We start from the raw sequence: 27,988 nt of genomic DNA, 5'->3' as shown, positions 1-27,988 counted from the left end.
TCTCTTTGCGACTATCAGTGCAGATAAACACTACATGTGGTTTTAATCCCCCATTAATAATTCAAATGTTCTTTTCAAACATTCGTAGAGGAGAACTTTGTGGACTCCTGTCCTCTCCCAACAAACAGGTTAAGGGTTCTCATATTTAAATAAGAGATTTTTAAAATCGTGCTCTCTTAAATATGACTTGATATTCTTAGTGTGCCACATTTTTCTCAATTAGGCTAAAATAATACTAAAAAAGACACACAACGACACTGCGTGTGTGACACACAACACAAATGCATTCTGCAGAGACACAGCCTGCCAAACCAAAATGAGACCGAGGAGATAATGAGATGGACTAGAGAGGGCTGTGAGGACCACCTGGAGAAGTGTCCTCAGATAAGGTCCTTCGATATTGTGTTGCTGTGGAGGCTTATCAGCACCATCGGCCGGCTTTGTTTTTTATTAAAGGTACTTATCTGTTTTAAAGCAGACATGGAGCCAAACACGAGCCTTCGAGTCCCACTTCAGACAGCTGATGCTAAACAAACTTAAGCCTCAGTTGGATGGGATTAACAACACAGAGGAAGATGAGGAAGATGTGCATCGTTCTGGGACTAACACGCTGCACTGAGAACTGTAATGTGACACACACACACACACACCTTATCATCCCAGATGTCAATCATCCACCTAATGACCACACAGGCAGGTGTGTGCTGGCGTCATTAAATGTTTACAATCCACACATGAGGCATTGACTTTATCAACAAAACTGAAAATGGTCAGCACCTACACCTGCCCCCTGCCCATGCTGCTACATCCACTCACACCTGGAGCAGGGAGGCGGAGGGTTAAAGGCCACACGCAGCCAGGTTGGTTAAAGTACAGTGAATAACTCCTGCTTGCTGTGGCTGTTTGGGTAAATACTCATAAGGTTATGGAAGCCAGGGAATGTTTGTTGGTTTTAATTTTCACTTTGCAGGTCACCTTGGCAACAACACCTCCCCCCCCCCCCAACCCACCCACATGGAAACATTTCTGTTGTGCTGATAAGTGTTTTTTCTTTCTAATTTGGTGTGCCATGGGTTAAGCTTTCAGTGTTGCCGTCTGTGAGGAGATTTAACTGCACATTAGCTCCATGTTTACCTCTGAACGGTATAATGATGGAGGGCAGCTGTTGAGCTTGTTGTTGCTGGATTGACTGCTGCTGTAGTGTTTTTACAGTAAGTAATTAAAAACATGTTTTAATACATAATCTAAATCAATCTTTGTTCCTAATCTAAATTCATGAATTCAAGATGCTTCTTCATGCATTAAATGAAGAACACGTGACAAAAAGAAACCTCTTTGCTGCTGCTCTTTAACCCCTTCTCATCTACCTTTATTTATTGCTGTCCTCGCCTTATTTGCATACCCAAAAGAAAAAGCTTATAACAGGAGAACTGTGAGGTCAATCTGCCTGTGAGAGACATCTTTTGAAAGATAATTCATTCTAGTTTCTGGAAAAAAATGAACTATGAAAGTGTGAGTAGAGCACATCTTAAACTGCATCTGTTCAAAAATTGATCTTTTTTCTTTTTTTTGGTGCTCGAAAATAATGTAATATTTTTGAAAAAGCCTGACAAAGGGATGCTTGACAGTTGTCAGTCGAAATTACACACAGGTCTTCTACATCTTGTCAACCACAACTGTATCAAATTTCACACCTCTAAACCAAACTGTATGGAAGCTGTGGACGGTTTTGTCTGTGGTGTCACTGGCGTCTCCAAACCTCTCCAAAATGTGTCCAAACAGTCATTAAATATTCATATAACGTACAGCGATTTATTTACTGCTGCCCGCTTGGGAACTTTTTTGGAATGTGAAATTGAGGTTCTAATTGCTTTAAACTCCTCATTTATATTGATTTTTTTTTTACATTTTGCTGTCTGTAGGTAGCTCGGGCAGATTGTTGTGTGTGTGGAAATGGAAATGCAGCCAGGAGCTCAGGCGTTAATACGAGCCACAGACGAGTGTGCCTTCATCACAACAGCATTAGGCTACATATACAAATCATGATGATACAGCCAGTCTGGATGAAAACCAGTATTTCAGCTCTGTTTACGCCGCGGCCAAATCCAGATGGAGCTGCGCTCCGTCTGACACATTAACACTGACTGCGACTCTCAGGAGAAGGTTACACGTCTGCCAAACAACAAACCTCTCAGATTAAAACTGCATGTAAATGTAGAATGTGCAACACTTTCATCTCAATACATTTTTGATTCCTTAAGGCAGACTGTCGGTAAACACACAGAGTGAATCATCAGATTCGCGGCGTGGCCCGGGCGCAGCTCTCCGTCACAGTGGAAGTGATGCATTATATTTTTCATCAGCGGCTCAGTGACATTTGTTTGGTATAAACACTGAGCAAACTAGCAGTGGGAGTAGAAGCAGTCAGTTCTGTGGGAAATAAAATCACTTCTTCATCATCGGCTTGACCCATTTTATCACTTCCAGATGGCAGCAGAGGGCTTCAACTTTATCACTGGAGGGTTCTTCAACATTTTTTTTTCTGTTTTGGGGTCAGTGTTGTTTGGCTGGTTTTCTTTCCATCTGATAATATACAACAGTTTGCTAATAAGACATGTTGCTCACCTTAAATTAACTTGTTTCTGCACCGAGCCTTTAACATGAAGCAGATAAACAAAACTAAAGGGGAAAAACCTCAACTCGGGCACAGCTCAGGCCAGCAACAGCAGCAACGTGGTTTAAGGAGAAAATGTCACAACGCTGCAAAGAGACGTTCAATATTTGTCTGACAAAGACAAGTTGGTGGACGGAGGTGATGGATTATGCACATAAAGATGCAGAACATCTGTGTCAGAAAGCAGATCATGCAAAACCATCTCTGGACAGAGAATCTTATAAAGAAAACTACGTAGAGCCTATTGAATAATTAGGGGTGTGTACACTTGATTGACAAGTTGGCACCACCCAACAGTTGGCCGCCCACCCTTACCTTCACCTATTTGCCCATACTTGGATTAATCTGGACCTGGGTGGGGGCAGTAAACACAGTAACATGCAGACAGCAGAAAGGAAACCAAAGTCAGGCCCCAATCCAGAGTCCAAGTCTAAGTCTAAACCATTTAAATTCTCTGACTTCATATGCCCCAGTATACTTATTTGTAGCATGTGGTGGTGCCACATTAGCCTGACATTTTAACTTTAACTCAGTAAAGAATCACGACCCCCGACACCAGCTGCAGCAGCCATGGTTTCTGTGTCCTACCGTGCCGCTGGAAGTCCGCCGAGATGTCAGAGGAGTCCTGCAGCAGAGCCGACCGGCGGTAGACCACATGCACTCTGCCCTGGTCCTCCAGGTCCTGCGTGCCTTTCTCCAGCGGCTCGATGAAGTACTCGTCCGAGTCGGTGCGGATCATCCCAGCCTGCAACACAACCCGAGGCCGTCAGTGACTTGATCTTATATTACACAAAGAGACAGCTTCATTTGCTGCATTAATCACCCACAATGTATTTAACTTGATTAATGATGAGGCTGATAAGATGACATCACAACTGCTTTACACAGCCAGAGTGCAGATGCATCTTGGAAATTGCAATGTGAAGTGCAACATCTGGGAGAAATGCGATTTATTTATCTCGGAAAATGACACAGTAACATCCTTCAACATGCATAAATATATAAGATGCACTACAGAAGTATTTTATTAGGAGAAACAGCGTGTTCTTGATTGACTGCTATAAATGAAGGGAGGTCTTGCTGTTACATGTTTTGTTGTTGTGATTGTTTTCTGCTCACTTCTTATCCGTTTGCAATTATCACCTGGTGACCCAAGCCGCCGATCAGAGAGCTCCACACTATTAATGTCACATTGGCACAAAATTGCTTTGTGATGGCTATCTGCCACCCCCAGATTTCTAGCAATAACAAGCCGGTCATGCCTGTAGGTTATGGCGGATATAAAAATGTCACCGCGTTCGTCTAACACAATAATGTAGCGACAAAGTGAATGTACAACTCATCAAATCCAAATGATGAGCTGGAGCAGGTGTCACACACACATGTGGGCCGGGAACGGCTGCGTCATAAAGTAAACACACATTTGGTTCATAGTGTTCTCTTTGTAAAGCATTCTTCATTTCTCTGCATATTCCCCTTATCATTTTTAGATTGTGCCCTTCACAAGTGTCAAACATGCAATTCACAAGCCTAATTGAGCTTCAGACTTAAAAATATGTTCCAAACAAACTGCAAACAGCTGCATCCGGGGAGACGTGACGAACATGAGTGATTTCCTGTTCAGCAGCCACGTTCTTTCTTCAGAGACTAGGCAACCTCAGCAGAAAGAGAAAAGTCGTTTCTGTGCACCTGCATGTCGACAGAGGCACCTCTCACATACAGGAAGAGTTTATTCCAAGTCTCCGTCCTCTGCTGCAACTCGCTCTGGCCTCTTCAACAGCACATATGGTGCTCTGCAACCAACTGAACTCATTTCCAGGTCCCACAGTCCCTGCCTGGCGCAGCCCCCGCCCCCCTCCTCCATCACCTCCACACTCCACTTTAACTTTGAGTTTACATATGACTGTGTGACTCTGAGTCCCTGCTGCCATCAATAAACAATGTGAGTGTTTGTGCTCTGAAGTGTGCTGCTGTGTGTGAATGAAGAGTCTGCCAGCACAATCAAATTAATACATCTGGCATCTACATGACACCCTGCAGAGATGAGATAGAATTATCCCAAAAATCAGTGCAGTAACGCCACAATGCTGTGTCATGTCCTGCCAAAACATCCTAACCAGGTTATGAAGCCGGCATGTGTGACACGTCAACAACTTCACTTCAGCTGGACACCTGTCACTTGGCATCACTTCTCCTCCGGGGCATGAACATGAGATGTTACATCCCTAAAAGGTGCCTGGGATGAAAACGATGAGAACACTTGCTTAATTTACTTATGACTGCACGGTCAAACTGTTGTTCACACTCCAATCATATTATGCGACTCATTTAGTTGCACCCTGGCACCTGACACAGCTGGACGAGCAGATTTGATCTCTGGCCTCTCCACACACTGATGCCAAGACTGAACCCATGGCTGCTCCCGGTAGCAAGCGAGGCTCGTTCATCAGCTTTGCAACCGAAAGTGTGAAGTATAGCTTCAAGTGTTACAAGTATATAAATGCTCTAAAGCTCTAAAAAGCCACAATTAGCTTCAAATAGCTTCAAATAGCTTTGAGTAGTTTGGGTTAAGAGTGCACCTGCTGAGGGGACACGTTGGCTTTGTGCCTACATAACGCACTCATCACTGGGTGTCACAGGCAATGTAAGTCTGTATGTCGGAATTGTATCCTTTTTTTTACCTTCAACCTCTCCTGACAGCTATTGTCAGGGGATAGAAACACTGTTAGGTGCTAAATAGTAAACCAAACTGCTGCCAGAGGCACATCCTGTGTACTAGTAGCTCTTTAAAAAAAACACCTTTGTCACACATTTCCATGTAAAAGACCAGCAGCACCTCTATGGAACGCCTGCAGATCAGACAGATACTCACTGAATTTTTATCACATGACTGCTGGCCACATGATCATGACTCTCTATTAGTCCTAACAAGTGCAGAATATTTAGCTGAATTGTGTAAATATCACATAAAGATTATGAACAGAATTTCTCAGCACAGCTAAGGGGTGGAAGGGGCCTGGTTTAGGACCCTACTGTCCTCATCGAGCTAAGGCCTCCAGCTCCCGCTGCAGCAGTTTGCAGCTGGATGAGAATCAGCACTTCTAAATTGGAGCCCATGCTCCTAAACTGGAACAGGGTGGAATGCCCTCTCTGGATTGGGGACGAGTTAATGCCTCAAGTGGAGGATTTTATGTATTCTGGGGTCTCGTTCACAAACCAGGGAAAAGGATGGATGGGACGCCCTCAGCAGTAATGAGGGCTCTACTCTGGTCTGTTGTGGTGAAGAAAGAACCGAGCCAAAGTGAGCCTCCCCCTCAGGGGGTGGCTGCTCTCTTCCATAGATATAGGGTGAGGAGCTCGGTCATCCTGGAGGAGTTCGAGCTCAGTGTAGAGTCGCTGCTCCTCCAGCTAGTGGAGGTGGATCATGCATCTGTTTAGGATGCTCTCTGGAGTCCAACTAGGAGGGATTATAACTCTCTGCTAGACTGCCGCCCCTGCAACCCACCCCCACCCCCCGATAAGTGGGAGAAAATGGATGGGTGGGTGGATAGGTTCTGTTTTCTGGTGGACTGTGCATCATATATGAGGGCGAGGGGAAGCCCTGTGATTCTGTCTGCTCTTACAGCTGAGGCAGGTGACGGCTCGCTGGAGAAATGTGAATATGCATCATTTCACCCACATGCTCATGCAGTAAGTAAACAACATGTTACCAAAGCCAAAATGCAACAAAAACTCCACGGGGTACCTTTAAGTTCAGATTTTATGGTTCGGCTCTCCATGATTTAACAAAGCAGCCTGTGTGGGACGATGCATTGAAAACCCTTTGAAGCAATGAAAGGGTGAGTTTTGATTTACACACATTACCAAGGAGAGTCTGTTTCCAGTTTATCTATGCAGACATACATGTGGCTATATTAAAATCTCTGCACATCTGCAGGTAACTGAGTAACCAGGCAGACATTACACAATGCAGTTTAGTCACAGAAAACCCATACATATATATACATATATATATATACATATACATATATATATATATATATATATATATGTATATATATATACATATACATATATATACACATATATATATATACATATACATATATACATATACATATATACATATACATATATACATATACACATTCATACATATATATATACACATACACAGCTGTGATCTGGACATGTATGGATGCTGTGCAAAAGAGGAATAAACAACAGAGAGCCAGTGATCTCTGCCTTATCAAAGACGGCAGCACCTACTGCCAAGAAACACAGTGGAGTCAGGTAAGAGATTAAAATAAAAAGTAACGAAAAGGTGTGAATTACAGCATCAGACTGCATTTTCAGAAATGCCACAAACATATTTTTGCAGAAGTTCATATGAGGAAAGTTATTGTTTGCATTTATCTTACACCTGCAGGCACAGAGATTCTTAATATTCCCTGTCAGCATACATTATTGGGCTGTACTGCAGTTTGCCTAGCAATGAACCAATTACTGATTCTTCCCAGGCAGCAGCATTCAGACACAATGTCAGCGGATTATCCACCATGAATTATTCCTGGTATTACACCGTAACCCCTGTCACTTATTATTACTTCCTTTATTTACCCTGCTGAACACACTGATTGACTCATATCTAAACAAATTCATAAAAAGAAAGTGCCATATTGACAGCAACCGAGCCTGGTGACATAAAAATAAAATAAAATGGATTCATATTCATGTAGGCAACAGTTGAGGAACGTTTTCCGATTTAATGGGCTCAGACGCCACTAAGATCCTCCTAAAACTAGTTTGGTGCTTCAATTTAGGATCAGTCAAGCAGAGGCATGTCATTCAAACTGAGAGGCAGAAGAAGAAGAAGACTCCAGATCTGAATCTCTCTACTCCCGCGCTGGTAATAAATTAGGATGCATGCCTAATAAAGCAGCTCGGCCGGTGCATCCTGGGATCCTGCAGCAAACAAACGGACGGAAAGATAATTGGATTAAAGCTGTAACTCTATCCAGTGGTGCCATGTACATATCCCACCAATGCTATTAAATATCCCCACAACTGAAAATGCCACCTTCTGGTTAAGATACAGCAACGGCAACAATAAAAAGCGACGTCTCGCAAGAGTAAACATAATGAGACCGACCTGACATTTGAATATTGACTAAAGCCGCTCCGCCGTGTGATGTCGACAGGAGGCTGTGTGAAGGCTGTCAAGGCTCTTTCCACATTTACATACCCACGCTTGCACTTAATTACAGTTACTCCTTAGATCAGTATGCAACCACTGCACAGCACAAAAAGACTGAAATCAATACTGATGATTTCTCTGGTTTAGAAACAGACAGCAGCGTGTTATATAGTAATCTAACAGAAACTGTCACGGCGTCCTAACAAATCAAACCCCCCTCTCCTGTCTCTGTAGGTAACCTGTGTGCCAAAGGATGTGCCGAGCTCTCAGCAATTGAGGCGTGAGTAGTGGAGACAAACATTTGAAAAGCTGCAGTTTTCAGACATTTTTCCACGGCTGATTAACTTTCTGTTGATTGACTGATCAATTAAGTTGTTGCATCTCTGGTGGAGGCTGCGATCGGATTTTAAAGACGGGAATTTAACGCCGCACTGGAAATCAATTAAAAAATGTCAAGTCAGAAATGTCACATAAGAGCTACACGCCGTTATGGCGCGGACAATGCTCTCTCTAAAGGGAAAAATGTAACATTCGGTGCTCTGTGTGTTACACATCATTCACCTCATTATATGCAGGTCAACTCTTTGAGTGGTTATAATGCACGTCAGAGAGCAGGAACATGGATCGAGAGAGAAGAACTGCAATCATGTTTTCTGACGGCTGGACCTTTGTGGCCGAGAACACTCCTCGGAGGTTTTCATCATAATTTCACGCTCTCCTTATGTGTGTGTTCTCGCTGCAGACCTGCAGGATTGTAATTACACGGCTGCGGTCAGTCATATGAAGAAGCATTTTAATTTCCCCTGTCTGCAGTGCTGCTGTTACGATCCCTATTCCTGATGTTAGATTCAGTGTTTACCTTTTGTCATACCACAAAAAAGCCTTCACTAAATGACTCGAAATGTTATTTTACTGAATATACAGGTTTGCTTTGTTTATTTATAAGTCATTTAAAAAGTTTATACGTCGTTTTTCGACACCATGAGCTGCTCTTTAAGCTGCTCTAAGCCAGAGATCCAAAATATCTGCCATATTTTCCTGGAGAGGATGGTTGAGGGTTGCTGCTCTGAAGGTGATGATCAAACTCACAAAGATCATCACAGAGATACAGTGCTGTGAAGGCTGCACCCAAAGGAGTAAAGATGAAGATAAAGATCATCAATCATTGCTTCACCTCTGTAGCATCAAAGTGTGTCTCTAAGAAAAAGATTATCTTGCGTCAATCCAATAATTTCTGTGACTTGACGAGCAGCGGCGTGTTGGTTTTCAGAGGAGACAATGGCAGGTGACTGACATATAGACTCAGGCAGCTCAGAGCTAAACACAACCCTCAAAAAAAAAAAATGGAGGAGGTGGGGGGGGATCAAGAGTCCTGTGTTCCATCAGTTTAATATCCCCAACATCAGCCCCGGCCAAGCAGACAGCACTGCTCTGCCAAAGAAAACATATGGGATTCAGCTGAAGGGCTCCAGTTTTTCAGAAACAGTCTCTTTCAGTCTAAACTTCTTAAAGAGGTCGGTATGAACGGACTTTTGCTTTAAAAAAAAAAAAAAAGCGCTGAAAAAAGGTCTGAATTCAGCCAGGACACTGCCACCTTTCACCCTCGGTGTTGTTCAAAGGTGTGTTTGCTTTTTAAAAATGTGAGCAAACCTTCGTCATCATTACCTGCCATTTTCATCCCCGGCCTTTAAAGTGGAAAAAATGCACACCTTCATTCCCTCTGAAGCAGGGGGTTCAATGCATTGGAGCAGAAAGGAACAGAAAGTATTTTTGAACATGGATAAGATAAAATAAATAGAAAATATTTCAGATGTGCATCTGAGAAAATACAACTTCTAAAGATTTTAAAGTTACACAACCTCAGAAAATATAAATAAAAAGAGAGTTTTTGGTGGGACGGGGACAAGTGAACGAGGCGTCACTGTGAGAAACAATATAAGAGCTGATTTTATTTCTGCCTTTTTGTACTGCTCGGCCAATCAGAGCAAACATTTACCGATGGCTTTGAGGAGGCGCTGGGACCTAAAATAAAACCTCACACTGCTGAAAGGCTCTCAATGTCTGTCTGAAACGACAACAGAAAATGTGGGCTCCTCTTAGGTTTATATAGGTCATGATTAAAAATGTTTAAACACATAAATATCAATAAAAGCATCCCGGCAGCAGCACACACACGCTGAACTCAGCCCTTCCACAGCTGAGGAGAAATAGCCTGGCTGTGCCTCCCTGCCCTGCACCTCAAACCATATACCCAAACAGCTCTGGGGTCAAGCCTCTGCAACAAGCCTTGGCTGAGTCAACAAGGGACATTAAGAACTATTAGTGAATAAAACTCTTGTGCAGTTCACTGCAAAGAGGAACTGGCTCACTTTCTCTTTCTAATCAAAAAGGATATTTTCTTTGCTTTTTTTTTCCCCCTTCATGGCAGCTCCAGATCTGTCAGGAGCGCTGCATGTCCAGAATGCTCTCTTATGGCTCTGAGGCCAAAAGTTTAGGCCACTGCACACTGGTAGCTCTTAGCAAAACATTAGCATATCTTATTTGTTCATTTTGTCACCCTTCATGAATCTCAGCATTGTGGAGTGTTTCCTCTGAAGGCGACTTCTCGCTGGAGGAGCTGGAGGAGGAGGAGCACGTTTCGGTTTCTGCTCTGAAAGGACACTCTAACTGATGCTTCAGGTCAGCAGTGTGTTTACTCACAGAGCCTCGCACACCACAGACACAGCAGCGTCTCACCCCCTTTTTCTTTTTTTTTTGGCTGGCAGAAGCGATTATGCAACATGACACACTTTAGGAGGTGGCCAAGTTTTACCGAGCCGCTGGCGAGGCACAGGTTAATATCAACAGTCTGACATCCAGCCGGTGCTGCTCTCAGGTCAGCTCTGTCGGTCTGTATCTGTCAGACGGTCGGTCAGCCCGTCTGCCAAAGCTCTGCTGAGAAAGAAAGAGAAAAATTCTCCTTCACGCAATATGGAGAAATAGAGACGTGGTTTCTGTTCCAGCTGCCCTGCTTCATGGAAACAAACGAGTGAGGCTAAAACAGTATTTCATGCTTGCTTTGAGGCATTTCCAGGCAGCTTACAATTTGTTTGTCATGCTGAAATAAAAGCTGGTCCTTCACAGCATATTCATTCTCCAGCTAAGAATCCATGGGTTCAGCTTTTACCTCCCATCTCCTCTCATGTATGGCATGGACCACAGATGTTAAATAATCATCAGGAATGGGAGAAACCCACATGAGTCACCTTCAGCAGAGTGTGACGACGATGAAAGCTAATGTCACATTCAATCCATTTCCAGTCGTGCCTTTGTGCCTTCAGAGTCATTGATAATTACATAGTTTGGCTCCCGTACAGCCTGCCTCCCCTGTGAGTGTCTCCTGTGTTGTGTTCAACAGCTTTCATTCCTCAGACCGCCAACCTGATATGAAATGTGCTGTGAGATTATTGCACATAACTCTACTGAGCATTCCTGATCAGTACTGCCTTATACCCCGTTCACACTGGGGAAAAATCTGTGGCTTAAGCAGGATTCGGCCGCATCCTGATCAATCCAGATGTGTTTTTTTCAGAGTGTGAACACCTCGAATCCGGCTGTATCCAGTTTGATTTCAATCCGGCTAGATCCACCCATGAGAGGTGGATCTAGCCGGATTGGCTCAAATGTGAACGCAAATGTGGTGAGCGAATCCGGCTAGCGACATGCTACTTCCGGTTAGCGATGTGCTACTTCCGGTTCACGGGGCGCGACACGGGACAAAAAAACCGCATGACGCATGCGCACACGTGGTCCTACCGCGGCCTGAATGGACTCTGTATATTACGAGGCGCCACCTAGTGGTTTGGAGGACAGCAAACATGCTGATGAAGCCGGATTGAGTGCGGACACAAGTGTGTGCTAGCCAGATTTGAAAATAGGTCTGAACGCACCAGCTTAAAGGCTGTCTGGGCTCAATCCTACTCTAGCTGGAATGACTTTCTCCAGTGTGAACGGGGCCTTATTTTACTGGGGGAGCTACTCATGACCTGACACCAGGAAGCTGATTTCCACTGCATTATAGCAGTTGGTGCAGTGTGGTGCAGAACAGCTGGCGTGATCACAGTTTAATACCTTACAGTAAATAATGAGATCCATATTCAGACTAATAACCTGTAAACAAAGATGTCTGAGGGAAAGAACATTAAGGATCGTTTAACCATCTTCATCACTGCACAAATTCAGTATACATTTAAAGATGCCACTAAAAGTTGACTGAAAGCTTATAATGTTTCCTTCATGGTAAAAAAAGGGCATTTCTAGCTCTGATACATAGAATGTAACAGGGGAGCAGCTACACAGCCTCACAAAATGTTATGACCAGCAGTAACCATCTTAAACTGAGCTGCTGGGATCAATCAGAAGGTGAATTGTTGAGGTTTTGTTGGATGCCGTCCCTGACTCCAAGCCTGAGGGAACGCAGAGAGGCCTCTGAATGAAATTTCTTGAAATTTCATTTCAAGAAATTTCAAAAATAAAGCTTGTACTCATCACTGATAATGAGTCGCTCTGCTCACAGATACATAACATATAGGACACTCAGATCTCTGAGTGCAGGTTTACTTGTAGTTCCTAGGATTCATAAAAGTAGAATGGGAGGGCGAGCTTTCAGCTATCAGGCACCGCTATTATGGAACCAGTTACCAATCTGGGTCAGAGAGGCAGACACTGCCTCCACCTTTAAGACTACACTTAAAACTTTTCTGTTTAGTAAGGCGTACAGTTAGCCTTAGACCTAGTGTGTAGCACAGCTATGCTGCTCTAGGCCTACGTTGTCGGGGGGCACAAACATGATCCACTGAGCAGTTTCCCTCTCACCCTCTAACCTCTCCTTTTCTCTCCTTAGTCTGGCTCACACTGGTCTCAAGACCTGCATGCTGACCTGCAGTCCGGCCCGTGAAGTCTCTCTTGCCCTACGTTGTCGGGGGGCACAAACACGATCCTCTGAGCAGTTTCCAACTCACCCTCTGACCTCTCCTCCACTCTCCTTAGTCTGGCATATACTGGGTAATATCGTCTCATAATCTGTGTTTACTGTCTTCCTCGTAGTTCTGTGCCTCGCTCTCTCTGTGTCTCTTTACAGGTCTCAGCACCCATGTTGACCATGCTGACCTGCCGTCCGGCCCCTGACCTCTCTCTAGGCCTACGTTGTCGGGGGGTACAAACATGACCCATTGAGCAGTTTCCCCCTCACCCTCTGACCTCTCCTCTACTCTCCTTAGTCTGGCTCATACTGGTAATATACTCTCATAATCTAATCTGTGTTTACTGTCTTCCTCGTAGTTCTGTGCCTCGCTCTCACTCTCTCTCTCTTTGCAGGTCTCAGACCTGCATACTGACCTGCAGTCTGGCCCCTGATCTCTCCTGTGCTCATCGACTTCACTAGCCCCTGCTGCTCATCTTTGCTACCAAATTACTATTCCTACTTATGGACTAACGATATACATAGATATCTATTACAATATAATCACTGTTTCATCTTGCTGTCATGTTTGCTCTGTACTGTATCATGTTTGCTCCTCTCTCTCTCTCTCTCTCTCTCCTCTCTCTCCTTCATCCTCTCTCTCTCTCTCTCCTCTCTCTCTCTCTCTCTCTCTCTCTCCCTCATCCTCTCTGACTAGCAGCAGGACTGGTTCCCCCTTAAGTTGACGGGTCCTGCTCAAGGTTTCTTCCTCTTAAAGGGAGTTTTTCCTTGCCACAGTGCTCTTAGGGGGGTTCCTGTGAAGCGCTTTGAGACAATGTCTGATTGTAATATACGCTATATAAATAAAACTGAATTGAATTGAATTGAATAAAAGGTTCCTTGTTGGCTCCTACAAAACAACACTGACAGCTCTAACAATCTGAACAGAACTACACTGTACTGATGTGGTGCATTATGGATTTTCCTACAGACACACAATACTGAAGTCAGATGTGGTTGGGCAACCTTTTCAGGGCTTCCGTAATTATCTTGTACAAATGTCGTTTTTATTGAGAACCTGAGCTTTTTGAATTTTTTCTATTGTGATAATCAATCCATGATCTTGAGCATGACAGCTAAACTGAACACAGCCATATGTCTGTGTGAATCCCTGCGATAGCTGTCATTTCCTCTAGACAGCGACCTCGCTGCATAAACAAGGAGTCCATCCTCCATCCTCTGCAAACACCATATGACTTATCCCTATAGCCCCATTACCAGCACAGCTAACAACACACTGAATGCTTCATTTCAACATGGCTGAGAGTAAACACTGGAGTCAGATGTGGGTCACATCCTGGAGGAAACATTAAGAGTCTTCAATCTGTTCAGGCCTGAGAAGAAAATGAAGTCTGAATGTTGTTGAGGCCTTCAGCTCCTTCCTTGTTAATGTCACTTAGCTGTGTGAGGGAGGTCCTCATCTAAAGTCAGTTTCAGAAGCAGCTGAATCACTTCATCCATCATGAAGCTGGACGAAACACAGAGCCAAAGAGGGGGACTATGTCCTGCAGTCCATAAACACACAGACATGAGAAGCTGGTTGCCTTTCAGGGCAACGTTTCACAATGAAATAGCTGCAGGATGTGAAGCATCAACTCTGTGACAAGGGAACCCAGCGAGCACACAAGCATACATGAAATCAGAGGGGTGGGGGGGGGGGGGGGTGGAAATGATACAGTATACAGCCTCTGCTGACATGTCGAGGTCAGTCAGGCGCATTCCTTCCTTGTTTACTCTCCTCTGCATGTTTCATTCATGTGAACAAGAAGAAAAAAGACAAATACTTCCCTTCTTCTTCTGCTCTCTGTTCATGCCCTGACATACTGTACTTATGGAGCGACCGTCCAGGTGTGTTTCCAGGATCAAACACTGTCATTATATCATCATAAACAGATGCAAATGGAGCCCATATTTGCACAGAAAAGGTTGAAAAGACAGACTTCTGCTTCCCTGCAGCTCTTTGATCTTTACACACAGGACAAAGTGCAGAGGATGAGTGCGGCCTTATCTGGCCATCAGTCTAATCAATCTTCGTGAAAAAGGTCCACACATTAACCACAACATATCAAAGAGTGCCAAAAAGAGCTGCTGAGCTGCACAAGGCAGCAGTGTTCCTCAGAACCAGGAGAGGTCTGCTGCTGGGGAGACTCACCTCTCAAGCTTTCAAGACATATCTAAGCAGAGTTTTTCCTTTATTTAAATATCAAAGATAAACCAAAGGCAGTGATTAAAAGCAACAAATAATTGCCATGTTAATATTTTATCAAAGCTTTCAGAATCATATCTCAGAGGAGACTTAATTTCCTTCACCACACTGCTCTGTTTTTATCTAGACATGGGCTGCACTGACAGATTTGAATAAAACAATGCTGCTCCTTAAAGTGGTCGATATTTAAAAGGCTCACTGATGAATAAACACTCCTCTTATTGAGTTTCATTGAGTTGATCAAACTTCTGCCTCAATGTTTGGGCTGCAAAGAGAGCTGCTCACAGTGAAGAGGCTGTAAACACAGTTACAGACAAGCCAGGGATCAGTGAGTGTCTGAAGAGGCCAGATGTTTTCTACAGGGAATTTATGGACCACAAGAAAAAGAGCAAAAACAGCCAAGTATTAGTCTTATACTCAGAAGGAGGGACGCAAATAACAGCAGAGTACACAGATACATCCTTTAAAAATGTTTTCTGCACTACAAGAGCGTGTGATATGATAACAAACTGTGAAAAACTCCCGGCAGACACTTTAGTCCTCCAAACATCAAGTTCAAAACAGATTTTAACTTCAAGATGCCACAAGTTAGAGCTAAACCTGCCAGTCCTGATCTTCTTCCTATTATGCACGGATTCAAGTAAAAGTGACAAAACCTACCACAACAGAAGTGATTGAATGAAACAGGTACAGGTCTACTTTGTTGGGAAGATGTTTTTGCCCAATTTTACCCAGGATTCCCTGTCCCTAGTCTGCACCAGTCCACACTAGCTGGGGACAGTCGTCGTGTAGTCGGCACTAATATCTGTTAGCGTGTGAAGGGGGTGAAGACACAAAACTGCTTGTTGGGTGTGAACTGATCACCGACCTGACTGCAAACACATGTTGGCAGCCAATGAAAAACAGAAGCCAGGACATGGGAGACACCGCCAGAAACCGCCGGGAAGTAGCAGCAGCAGCAGCGGGCTGATTATCATCCATGTTTGTTTACTTCTTCTTTGAATTGGTTGGTGGTCTGCTAACAACACATTGATGCATTACTGCCACTAGCTGCCATGTTTTTTTTGTAAACTGTCACCATTGTGAGAGTTTGCTCTGTTCAGATGGCTTCAGGTGGTCTGATAAATCCTCTGTGCTCCCTCATCAGGAGCAGCTGTTAAGCATGTGACCTTCAGCATCATACAAAACTCCGCTGAAGCCAGTCTGTCAGTGTGTCCTCTCGGTCTTTTCAAAAGCTGTTAAGACTGGGAAAGTCGTGCAGTGTGCCCCCAGCCTTAGCAAGCAAACAGCTCAGCAAGTAATTTAACTTTAAAGGTCCTGTTGTAAAATCTAGTGGTGAGGCTGCAGACTGCAATGAGCACAACACCCTTCGCTTTAGTAGTGTAGCGTGTAGTAGTGTTACAGTTACCATCAGAACGGAACCAGAGTAAGAGGGGGCAGCGCAGCAAAGCTATCAGACGGATATTACCCACTAAACTCCATTTCCAGTTTGCACATTTTTCTTTCTTCATGTGTATCACCCCACTCTGAGATGGCAAATTAACTAACAGAAGCCTTCAGGAAGTGCATCTAACCAGAGTTGGGGGTTCGACTCTCCAGAAGTGTTCATTCAAAGCAAACAATGCCCTGCAGCTGATCACACAAATTACATTTTAAATACTTTCCATTTCTGCTGACAGATGTCCTGATTTCTACAGAGTGACTTAAACAAAAGGAGCCAGAAGAATGCAGCACGGACGGGTTTCTTTCTTTTTCTATAAGGAACAGTTCTCCCTATAGTTCCTGACATGCAGTCAACATGAAGGCTGTCTCCCACACAGGCCAGAGAACGTCACCCTCACTTCACCCCCACATTGCTGCTGCTGCTGCTGCTGCTGAAGCATAGGAAGTATCTGCCTCATAAGCATTTAGCTGCCAGGCTGCCTGCCTGCCTGCCTGCGGCAGTAAAGACTTCCAGACAGCAGCCTGGCTATAATTAAGGAACAGTAAAACACACACCTAGTGAGGGCCAGGGCTGCCACTTGAGATCAAAGAGCACTGGCCCTCGACGACAGGCTTTTTCATCAGAAAGCACCGGTTTGGAGGGTGTTTGATCTCCAGATATGCAGCCCTGCATGCTTTGCATTTAGACTGCAAAGAACATGAGGAGGATCAATGGATCGATCGCGGTCTGCATTGCAGCACAAAGAAGACACGTGTAGCATTTACAGTATGTGAGTTTGTGATAATGACAGTCGACATCAGTGAGGCGTCCTCCTGTGAGGCAAAAACGTGGAAGAAAAAGCACCAAAACACATCAAGTGGTCACAGGGCGGACAGCCTGAGGTGCCAACAGCAGTCTTAAAAATGTGGACACCAGGGTTTATGCTTTTAAATTGGCTTAACGGGCAATCATCACAAAATGTTTAGTCATAATCTATCTTTGAGGCATTGTGTCTGTGAAGATAATCCCATGAAACATCCTGAGCTGTGCATGCAGGCTCTGGGGCTGAGAAACAAAGCCACTGAAGAAGGGTTAAAAAAAAAACTGCAGTTCCAACCTTGACCTTGGTCTCAGACGCTGCCAGCGCGACCATGGTTGGAGCCTCTCACATAAAAAAGGCTCCTCAGAACTGTGTGTTTCATGTCGTGGAGGATTCTTCCAAATGGCTCCATCACAGTTTCAGTTTTTATGCGATCAATGTGCGTTCAAGCATCAATCAACTTCTTTCACTTTTGTGACCACTGATAGGACGCTACTCAGGTGTGACATCACAGACAAGAGCCGTCCCTGGACAAAGAGGACGACCATTGACGGCGGCTGAAGCTTTAAAATGACATCCTCTATACAGCAGTATTTACAAAGCAAAACTCTTCGCCACCCCACCTCCCCCTCTGGACCCAAATCCACAAGGTTCCACTACAACCGGCTCAAAGAAGAAGGAGTGCATCTAAATGATGAACAGCTTCCTTCTGCTCTAATCAAAGGAAATGGCCAGATCCCGCAGAGCAACGGACGGATTTAAAGGTCAGACTGGCATTATCTCAGAGAACATGTGCGACACAAGAGTTCTGCTATTTTTGGATTTTATATTTTGGACTTCATGCAGAGATCTGTGGTTGTTCACTTCAGAAATAATGAGGCTGGTATTTTGGTATAGTGTGTTTTTTTCTTTTTTGTCCTGACATCCTGGTTAAAGAAGCTAAAGTTTATGCAGCAGGACCGTCGAAGAAAATGACAACAGGAATCCCAAAACGTTCTTTTCATAGTCTCTTGGTTAAAACTACTATTACTACAATAGAGAAGTTTAAATAAAAAAAAACCATTGACTCAAAACAACATCCAAAACAATGGAAGCACAGATGATGATAATAACCTGCTCGTGCCAACAATGGCAAGAACCCAGGCATGGAACCCTTCCTTTAAAGCCAGCCCAATGGAGCTAATAAACTTTAAAACTGCGAGAACAAACTCCAAGTAGGAGTAAAAAATAAAACTTCAATGTAAAAATGTAACAGCACCTACACCACCTCCCAGCCTCCTGTGTAACTATTCCCCAAACATCTTTGCAGCCATCTTTGGCCACCGTTCAACAAGTGATGAGTGTGAGAACGTGTCCAACGCTCTGAGAATTCTCTGACTGCTAGAAGATGTCTGGCTTCCAAGAAATGCAATCATGATGGCAAACTTGACATTTTCTTACTGCCCTGTTCGTTTGTTCTAAACAAGTAAACAGCGAGCAGGAAAGCACTGATAACAGCACCTCTGGCTGTGCCCTTGATTTCCTATGTGAGCACAATAGCCTTATTATAGATATGTATTCTTATACAAACAGGAAGTAGGATTTAAAGTTCTTTTTTTTGACCCGACAGTACAGAAGGACTGTGTGCTGTGTGTGCTGTGTGTGCTGGGAACATGAGGCAGAAATTCATACGCTGTGTGATTCATTACTGTCCTGGGAGTGTTGCTGAGAATCCTGCTTCACTCTCTGGAAATTGAACACTCTCAAAAGGCGAAGCTGAGACTCCTGGAGGTGGAAATGAGATGATTTGAGCCTTCATATTACATGAGAAATGCCTCACAGATGGCCCATTATACACACACACACCTATATATATATATATATATATATATATATATATATATATATATATATATATATATATATATATATATATATATATATATATATATATATATATATATATATATACACACACACACCCCCACCCCCTGCTCTTCAGTGATCATCATGATCACAGCTAATCCCAGCCGACTCCGTCTGTACTGTGAAAGCAATGTTTCTTAGTCTTTTCATCGTTGGTCTTTTCATGGACTCTACTGTAGAGCAGAAACGATGTGAGTCATTCTGATGACTGGAGAAACTTTTATCAAGAGAGGCCTGCCTGCTTTATCTGAGCTCGTCTGTGATTTCATCATTCTGTCTCTGGGGTTGGTGGCTTCTTGGAAAGTGTAGCCAAAATTATGCACAATTAATACAGAAAGCAAGACAGAAGGAATAATAATCCACTCACAACCATTGTTTTAGGGCCATCTTTTGTTGAAGGTCACTGCTGCAGATGGTCTGTTTACCAGTAAAAACAGGAAGGGCTCCATTTATCATCCTTCGTTTACATTGTGACTGCCGTCACTGTCCTTCTTCCCTTCCTTTCTCCTCCTCTCCACGCCTTCGGCTTCACAGAAATATTATTATTCATACACTTATGGTCAGGTCCAGAACACTTTAGAGCCAGTTTTAGATTTAATTTTAGATTGTGGCAGCAGAAGTGAGAAACTGTGCTATTTCATTTTCAAAGTGAGAGGTGATCTGAATATCCTGTGGAGCTCAAATCCACAACTTCTAATTCAACCCGATAGCAACATGCGCTCACATAAAAACATGCATGATGTTTCATTTCAAAGATCATGTTGAGACCCCAGTAAATTGCAGATTTCCCTCATGGGTGTATGCTTTAAAAATGTCAAACTAATAAACTCATCAAAAATCGTGAGGAAGCGTTGACATCATGCATCATGTGTGACGCGTGCTTCAGTCAGAAAATACAAGTCTTAGCTTAAAATGCTGGTATTTCATCACTTAATTCTATGCCTCAAACAAAAATTCACTCAAAATAAACTGTGCATATAAATAAAATGCAATAAAAAACACTAAATTCTGCATTCTGACTGTATGTTGCTCAGCTGACATACACACCGGTTAACAAGATTCATTAAAAAAAAAAAAAAAAACTTCTTCCTGTGAATAAATTTGAGTTTTTCCTCAGAAGTCACTTTTTCTCTCAACTCTCCTCCCACCGCCTTAAAAAAAAAAAGCAGCATGTCAAAATGACGCACAGGTCTGCCGGGCCATCCAGCCTCCACGTCAGCCCCCACACTCCCACGCCTGCCTGTGAGATCCTCTTGCTACATATGCTGGCTTGTTACAAGGCTTGTTACAGGCTGCAATGTGCGGAGAAGAAAGTGGACCCCTGCAGAGCGCCTTTGGGGCCATCCTCCCAGAATTGAATCATACTGACTGACTGACTGTCGTATAAAGACATCACGCTTTACTGTCTCACCGTGATTTCAGTCCTGGAGGCTCCCTGGTTGGCATCATCACATCCATGTGTCAAGCTTTTAAATGATCCTGGAGGTCACGTCACTGATATGCAACAATGACGGAACAGCCAGCTTTGAGTAAATATATATTTCGTTTATGTGCATGTAATCTGTCACAGTTTAGAGACAGACGTTAAACTGCACAGAGGGCAAATAAATCCAGATTGAAACGTCACTTGCTGAATTATCATGTAACTCCACAGTGACTTTATCATGCTGCCAGGTGAGGCTCCGTGCTGAACACCTGGCCATGCTAACAGCTATGTAATTAGTCAAACTGGTGCTTTAAGCTAAATGCCATGTAGGTTTAATGTTTACCACCTTTGTTGGCAAGCTATAATGAGCTAATTAGCACCAAGCTAACACACGGCACAGTGCAGAGGATTACCACAGATGCAATTTAACTTCTGTGCTGTACTTAATAATAATAACATAACAATAGATCTTTCACACACTTATTTTTGCTAGAATTATACTACCTTATTTAGACAATGCACTATTTTTGACTGGGTCTCAGTTACCGTAAACACTAGGTTCAGTTAAGGGTTGGTGAAAATGTCCCCCTTAAACTGATGGCTGCAGGGTTCAACTCCAACAAAGCAGCTCATCCTGAGTTACTGGGGGAAATTAAGTCAGCTTCATTAGCAACACAGGGCAGCTTATGACTAGCAACACAGACTAGGAATGTGGATGTAATGTTAAACTGGTTCTTTTGTAAACGTTCATGCTGTTTCATGCTTAAATGATACTGTTGCTGGCACAATCCCAAGTGTTTCTAAATGTAGGAAACTCTCCTGTCTGAGCTTGTTTTTTCAGAGGAGAAAAAACCGAGTAACTACAATGAGTAACACTATTACACTGAACTCAACATTACAACAGCAAAAACAGGCTGCTGAGGAGGACGAACGCCGCCAACATGCTGATCAACATCCCAACCGTTCTCACCAACCTGTGTCTGAATATATCATTTTGTGGTGGTGTCTGAATGCGTGGTGAGAATTTTCCGACCCTATATACTGCCCTCGATGTATCCCATAATGCATCATGATGGTCACAACATTAGCAATATGCATTGTGCTCATTTCGTTTAGCTGCTGGCAATGCTGCATCTGACACCACAGAGAAAATCTCAGTGTCGGTGTGTGGAAGCCATCAGCATTCACAGAAGCAGTTTGAAGTCTTTAAATGGAATTTTTCTCAAAAATAACACCAGCTTCACCTTATCGGGACATTTGAAGTTACAGTGTGTGCGTCCTTTGTGCTGCCTTTCAGATCTCTGCAGTATTTCAACCTCAGCTGAAGGGACCTGCACAACTGATCCCTTCCTTAAATGCAGAGATGCTTCGCTGGCTGACTCCAAGAGATTTGGGCTCAGGTCATTTCCCAATTACCGTTCGAGTGTTTTATGGGGGGGATAGGACTGCACACTTTTTTGTGAAGCACACAAAGGGAAGACGTATTTTATGTTGGGAAGAGTTTGGGAGGAAAATCCGTTCGGTTTGTGGCCGCAATGGATGACCAGTCACCCGTGACAAACTCCAGCACAAAAAGCTATTCCGTCTGGCCGCCTGAAGAATATCTCAGAGAACAATGTGCTGTAAAAATGCTGAGTGCTGACGTAAAGAAAGGCTGAACTCAGGAGTTACGGACACCTAAAATCCCTCAGTGTCAGTTGATAAGGTCACGGCACGTTTGTGAGGAAAAGAAAGGGACTTTATGACTGAGGAAGACTTACCAGACCGTCACAGTTGTTAATGGCAACGGAGGCCCCGGGGACGTCTGTGATGTCACCAATAAAAGTGCAGTCAGTCTTTAGCAGGTCACGGCGCAGTATCCTCTCTGTCCCGTTGGCGTGTTCAGCCGGGTCGACGGCCACGCTGGAATCGTTAGCAGCGCCATCGCTGATGTTTGCAAATCCTTGGACCTCGTCGTGCCACTCCACCATCGCGCCCGGCGCCACCAGCCTGTTATTTGGCCGCAGGCGGAGGTGGAACTCCTTCCCAAAGGCGGTGATGTTGAAGAAAAGTTTCTGATCGGATTCAGCGGAAGAAAAGACCTCCCTCTTGACGCGCTGCTTGTGAGTGGCCGAGAGCAGGTGTGACAGGAAGTGTCCGTGAGAGTCGGTGCTGAAGGGAGTGACCAGGCCGTACTCCTTCAGCCGGCTCCTCAGCTGGTCTGCAAGACAAAGTCAACACAACATAATCACTTTAACTAGTCATAGTCATAGCTCCTCTAAATCCAACCTGCTGATTCTTTAAGTAACAAGTGACAAAGTTAGCTGGGGCTGTGTTATTAACAGTGTGGAGGCTTCTCAGACATCCAGACAGTGCACTGCCGTTGTGACACTCCTCACACCCCTGCATTCACACCATCATGGAGTGTTTGCTCACACATATCTGGTATAACAACACAGTGAGTGGTTGAGTTATGACATTGCTCTGTAGAAAGTTCCTGGCTTGAAATTAGAATAACAGCAGGTTCTCAATGTCAGCGTCGCATTAACAGCCTTTCTTTGGCTAATTTGTGGGAATCTGTGGGTCACTCACTCACTCACTGCGGGGAAAATTCCACCCAGGCTGGGTTTGAGTGCAGTAAGTGACTGCATTCAACATTTTTTTGGGATTGGAAAAAATGTAACATGAATATTGAAACCTTGTAATTATCTTGTAGGTTTTGACTAGAAGACATTGAAACAGGTGTCGATAGTGAAACTCAAATTACATGTCTGAAAAAATTACATGCTTTCAAACCATGTGTGCCATGTGAGGAGCAAAAAAAAGTTTCATGCAGCCAAATGATGACGACTCTGATGAATTTACGCAGCCTGATCACACTGACTGAACACATCTGCCATTGCTCCGCAGCCAATGCAACCTGCACGTGTCACATGTCTGGTTTTTTAAAAAACATCTAAAGGCCCTTTATACGACGCAAAGACCTCACAGTTACATCATGTCCCTTCATACAGAAACAGAACAGAGTTAACTTTATAACCTGAACCGCCTCTATCACACATGAAGGACTGATGTAATTTTACACAAAGTCTTACAGTTTGTGCTACATGCGTGTGACTGATGTAAGTTTAGACACAGTATTACACCTTTCTCCGCTTTTAGCAATAAAACTGTATCTTTAAAAAAAGGGGGAAAAGTTAAGAGAGCCACAAGTCGCCAGAAGGGGCAGAGAATTAGTTCATTAGTGTGTATTTGAACAGCTAAAGCTTTCACCGCTTAATCCTCCAGAGACCCCAGTCTAATCTGAAGAACGTCTACTCCTGCCTCGGCAGGAGGAAACGAGGAGATTTCTGCATGGCCTCCTTTATCTAGACCCACACCACAGGTGTGCCTTGACAAACCCGGGCATAAACATCTGTAAACCCCCATTTTGAAGCTGTCTGTGGTCGGTTTCTTGAGTCCTCACCTTGTTGTGTTCATAGAGCTCATACAGATTTATGGGTTTTATTCTAATCCAGACACATTTGGAGTATATTTGAATCAAAATTCATTTGCAGTGTGCTTGATTTAAGAATGAAGGTTATGAAACCTGAATATTTTCTGAGAGTCTTGACATTCACTGGAACATTTACTTTTAATAAAAAGCTTAAAGTGCAGCATGGTGGAAATGTGCCTCAGATTCACTGAAGTGAGCCGCAAATATTAAAACACATCCATGGAGGAGGAGGAGGAGGAGGAGGAGGAGGAGTATACACTACCGCTCAAATGTTTGGGGTCAGTTAGAAATGTCCTGAATTTAAAAAACAAACAAAAAAAACACTGTTTTTCTGAATGAAGATAACATTAAGTAACCAAACATCCAGTCTAGACATTGTTAATGTGGTAAATTACCGTTCTAGCTGGAAACATCGGATTGTTAATGGAATATCTACAAAGGTGTACAGAGGCCCATTTCCAGCAACCATCACTCCTGTGTTCTAATGCTACATTGTGTTCGCTAATCATGTTAAAAGGCTAATTGATGATGAGAAAAACCCTTGTGCAATTATGTTAACACAGCTGAAAACTGTGGTGCTGATAAGAAAAGCTCTAAAACTGGCCTGGGTGACCCCAAACTTTTAGACATTAGTGTATATCAAGTATGAAATTATAAACTGAAGAAAAGAATAAGAACAAGAGGAAGAGGAGGAGGAAGAATTGGGCAAAGAACGATGAAGAGAAGGAGATAGAAGCAGAAGGAGGCAAAGGTGGATGAGGGGAGGCAGAAGAAGAAAGGAGGAAGAGCAAAGAGGAGGAGGGAGAAGAAGAAGTTGGAAAACCACCAACCTTCCGGTTATTGGACAACCCTGCTCTACCACTGAGCCACTGCTGCCCAATTACCATCAGTCTGTGGTGACACAGGCCTCAGTCACATTATTTTAAAAGGTCATCCATAACAGTGTCATAAAAAAAGCTCATTTAAAAACATGCCCAGTGTCCTCCATGAGTGATGTCTGCCCTCACAGGGAAAAGGCGAGGTTACACATGAAGTGTGATCCACAGAGCGCGCACACACGGCTTCAACAGCTGAGTGGAAGCTGCACGTCGCTGATTTAATTAGTCAATTAGTTTGATTGTTTAGAGATATTTCCTCCAATATATTTAGGCCACAGAATGATGAACAAGTGATTGCTTTTTGGTACAAACAGCGCCACCATATGGTGACGTATGAGTGTAAAACTTTCCCTGAATGTTTTGCTACGAGACGAATTGTATTAATTGTATCTAATTGTATTTTCAGCCGAGCTTGTGGATTGTTACTGCAGAGACCGATGCACAGACAAACATAAACGTGTCATCCCCAGCTACACGTTCACACGTGTCACCGTGGAGGGTACGCAGAGAAATTGTTCAATCTGCATGATTGTCGTGTATTGCCACAAAATGGCAGCTTTCCAGTGACACTCTTGATCTCTCATTGTGAGGGCCTGACATCAAATCGTGGCGTTTATTGTGAGGGTTATAAACTGCTGAAGAGCCTGTGCTACTAAACCTGCAGAAATACTGCAGGGTAACACCAGCAGGGCTGCTTCTGCTGCTTAAACACATAAACAGATGCAGCTGACACATAAACTGCACAAGTGTCCACATGAATGATGTGTTTAATAAGAACCTTCAGAGGGATAGAACTCTCTATTTTCATAAAAACATTCATTTAGGGAAGAGAACTTGTTCTTGGAAAGTGCTAACAATACAGTTTCAAATGCAGTGAAGAGTTATAAAGACGTCACAGGCGTACATTTGTCACAAAGACGTACGGACCTGAGCTCATCCTGGCTCGCTCATCTACTGATAAATCAATTGTGATACAGTTCTCTCCCTTTAATATGTACAACTGTGGGGTTCAGTTTTCTCCCTCCATGGTCGACGGCTCCAGAGAAGGAAACCGAGCCAGAGCCTGACTCTAACTGCCTGCATCTAAACGTCTCAGCCTCAGAGCCACTCGGAAGACTCTCTCGTCTTCCGGCATCGCTCACTCTCAGCTTCACAGTAAGCTGGTGTAATGTTGCCACACAATCAGAGGTATGCCTCTGTCAATTATTTTTAATGGAGCTCTCGCTATGCTGGATTACACTTTCACACAGCAGTCAATCTGGCATCATGACTACACCTGCGGCCAGCTCAGAAGACAAACATGCTTCTGAGCTGCTGCGCTGTGTGCATCACAACACCTTTCCACATACTCGAAGGTACTCAAAACACCTAACACTGCCTCATATGCACACATCTGTGCACACATGGAAGCTACTTAGCCCATGGACACATCTATGGCCAGAGATCCAACCACCAACCTGACAGTTAGAGGACAACCACTGATAGCTGCAGCTAATACCACCTGTGTGTGTGATAAAGATGCACGCTACCTTGTTTTTGGCTCAGATATGTGACACAATTCTACCTCTTGTGTTGTCAGTGCAGAATACACACATATTTGCATGAGCTGAAAGTTTGCACCCCCCATGGGAGTGCTGCAGAATCAAGCCTCATGCACGCCACCCAAACACTGCAGGAAGATTTGGGGCACATCATCACCAGCTTGGTTCACTTTGTTGTAAGAAAGAGCCACTAAAAAGTATCAGCTCCTTGGCTGCTCCACCTCAAACACAGAGACAACCTAACTGACCAGGCAGAGAAGATTCTCACAGTTTGCTTGATTGTGTTCAAATCCAAACCAAAGTCACTCATACAGGGTGAAGGAGCTGCTCTACAAGAGCCAACAGTGTCAATGGACATCCACCAAACCACAGCCACATGTCGTGTGTGTGTGTGTGTGTGTGTGTGTGTGTGTGTGCCCTGCGAGGGCCCTTGAGGTGTCTCGGGAAGATAACGGCGGGCGTAAAATGATCCTACGTGGACACTGTTGCAGCTGACTTGTTCCTAAACCTCAGAATGGGTAACAGATGTGAAGGATTCAGAGGAGGAATTCTGCTTCCTGTATAACAAAGCCCTTGAAGCAGTTAGCTCATGTAATATCTGGTGTGTGTGTGTGTGTGTGTGTGTGTTGGAGGTCTGTGTGTGTAGGGGAGGGTGCGTATCACACACACACTCCCCTCCCACTTTGATCTCAGAGCACCAAGTTGTCCTCATGAGTTTCCTTCAATGGCTGGAGGAGAAGCTCTCAGCTTAGATGCGATTATTAAAACAGGATGTGGACAAATGAAGCAGGACTCACCCTCTCTGTCTGCGTCTTCACCAGCCTGCAAGAGAGAGAGAGAGAGAGAGAGGCTTGTTAAAGGCGGGGACGTGACTGTGAGATGTCCAGCAGCAGCAGCGCTCCACCGTGCAGCTCATAAAGTCTTTAAACCAAAGTGTCTCTGTCCCACATGTCTTATATAACAGGCTAAAGTCACGCGTGTGCACGCTCAGCATGTCTCTGACAGAGGAAGCAGCGTGCGCGTTCACAGGTAGCCCAAAGTTTGGAGCTCCGCTTTCCAGCTGGACTCTTTTTTTTTTTTTTTACTACTAACGGGCTAAAAAAGTGCGCACACGTCGGCGCAAAGCGAGGCGAAGCGCTGCGGACACTTACCTTGTCAGCTGAAGTCAGTACAAATCCTACAAGCAGTAAAGCTAGTGACAGGACAGCCATCACGAGTCTTAAGTGAGGAAAAAAAAAAAAACTTTATCCCAACGTCAAATTAAAATAAAGCAGAAAAAAAAAGTCTGGAGCGGCTCATTCAGAACTTTTCACAGTGGGTGTGCGTCTGTTTCATTAGAGCAGGAGTGAGGCGGGTTGCGACACTGTGTCAGTCAGTCAGTGTTTGCTTCTGTTGACTGAGTTTCTAGAAAGTTTTTGGTGCAGTCAGGAGGACACCCCTCTGC

At 43.9% G+C, this 27,988-nt stretch overlaps 1 protein-coding gene across 1 annotated transcript in view; it reads right to left on the bottom strand.

The window, feature by feature from the left end:
* Window positions 1-27,762, bottom strand: part of adamts3 (ADAM metallopeptidase with thrombospondin type 1 motif, 3) — a 109,579-nt gene extending 81,817 nt beyond the window's left edge. Inside the window, exons 1-4 of the mRNA XM_028413576.1 lie at window positions 27,696-27,762; window positions 27,342-27,366; window positions 22,411-22,850; window positions 3,263-3,419 (exon numbers count right to left, since the gene is read on the bottom strand). Of these exons, the coding sequence (XP_028269377.1) occupies window positions 3,263-3,419; window positions 22,411-22,850; window positions 27,342-27,366; window positions 27,696-27,755 (682 nt within the window). The 5' untranslated portion in view covers window positions 27,756-27,762. The remainder of the gene's footprint in view (window positions 1-3,262; window positions 3,420-22,410; window positions 22,851-27,341; window positions 27,367-27,695) is intronic.
* Window positions 27,763-27,988: the final 226 nt, after the last annotated feature.

The sequence above is a fragment of the Parambassis ranga genome, chromosome 9 (assembly GCF_900634625.1).
Source record: "Parambassis ranga chromosome 9, fParRan2.1, whole genome shotgun sequence".
NCBI classification, from domain to species: domain Eukaryota; kingdom Metazoa; phylum Chordata; class Actinopteri; family Ambassidae; genus Parambassis; species Parambassis ranga.
This window is presented reverse-complemented; position numbering and strand designations above follow the sequence as displayed.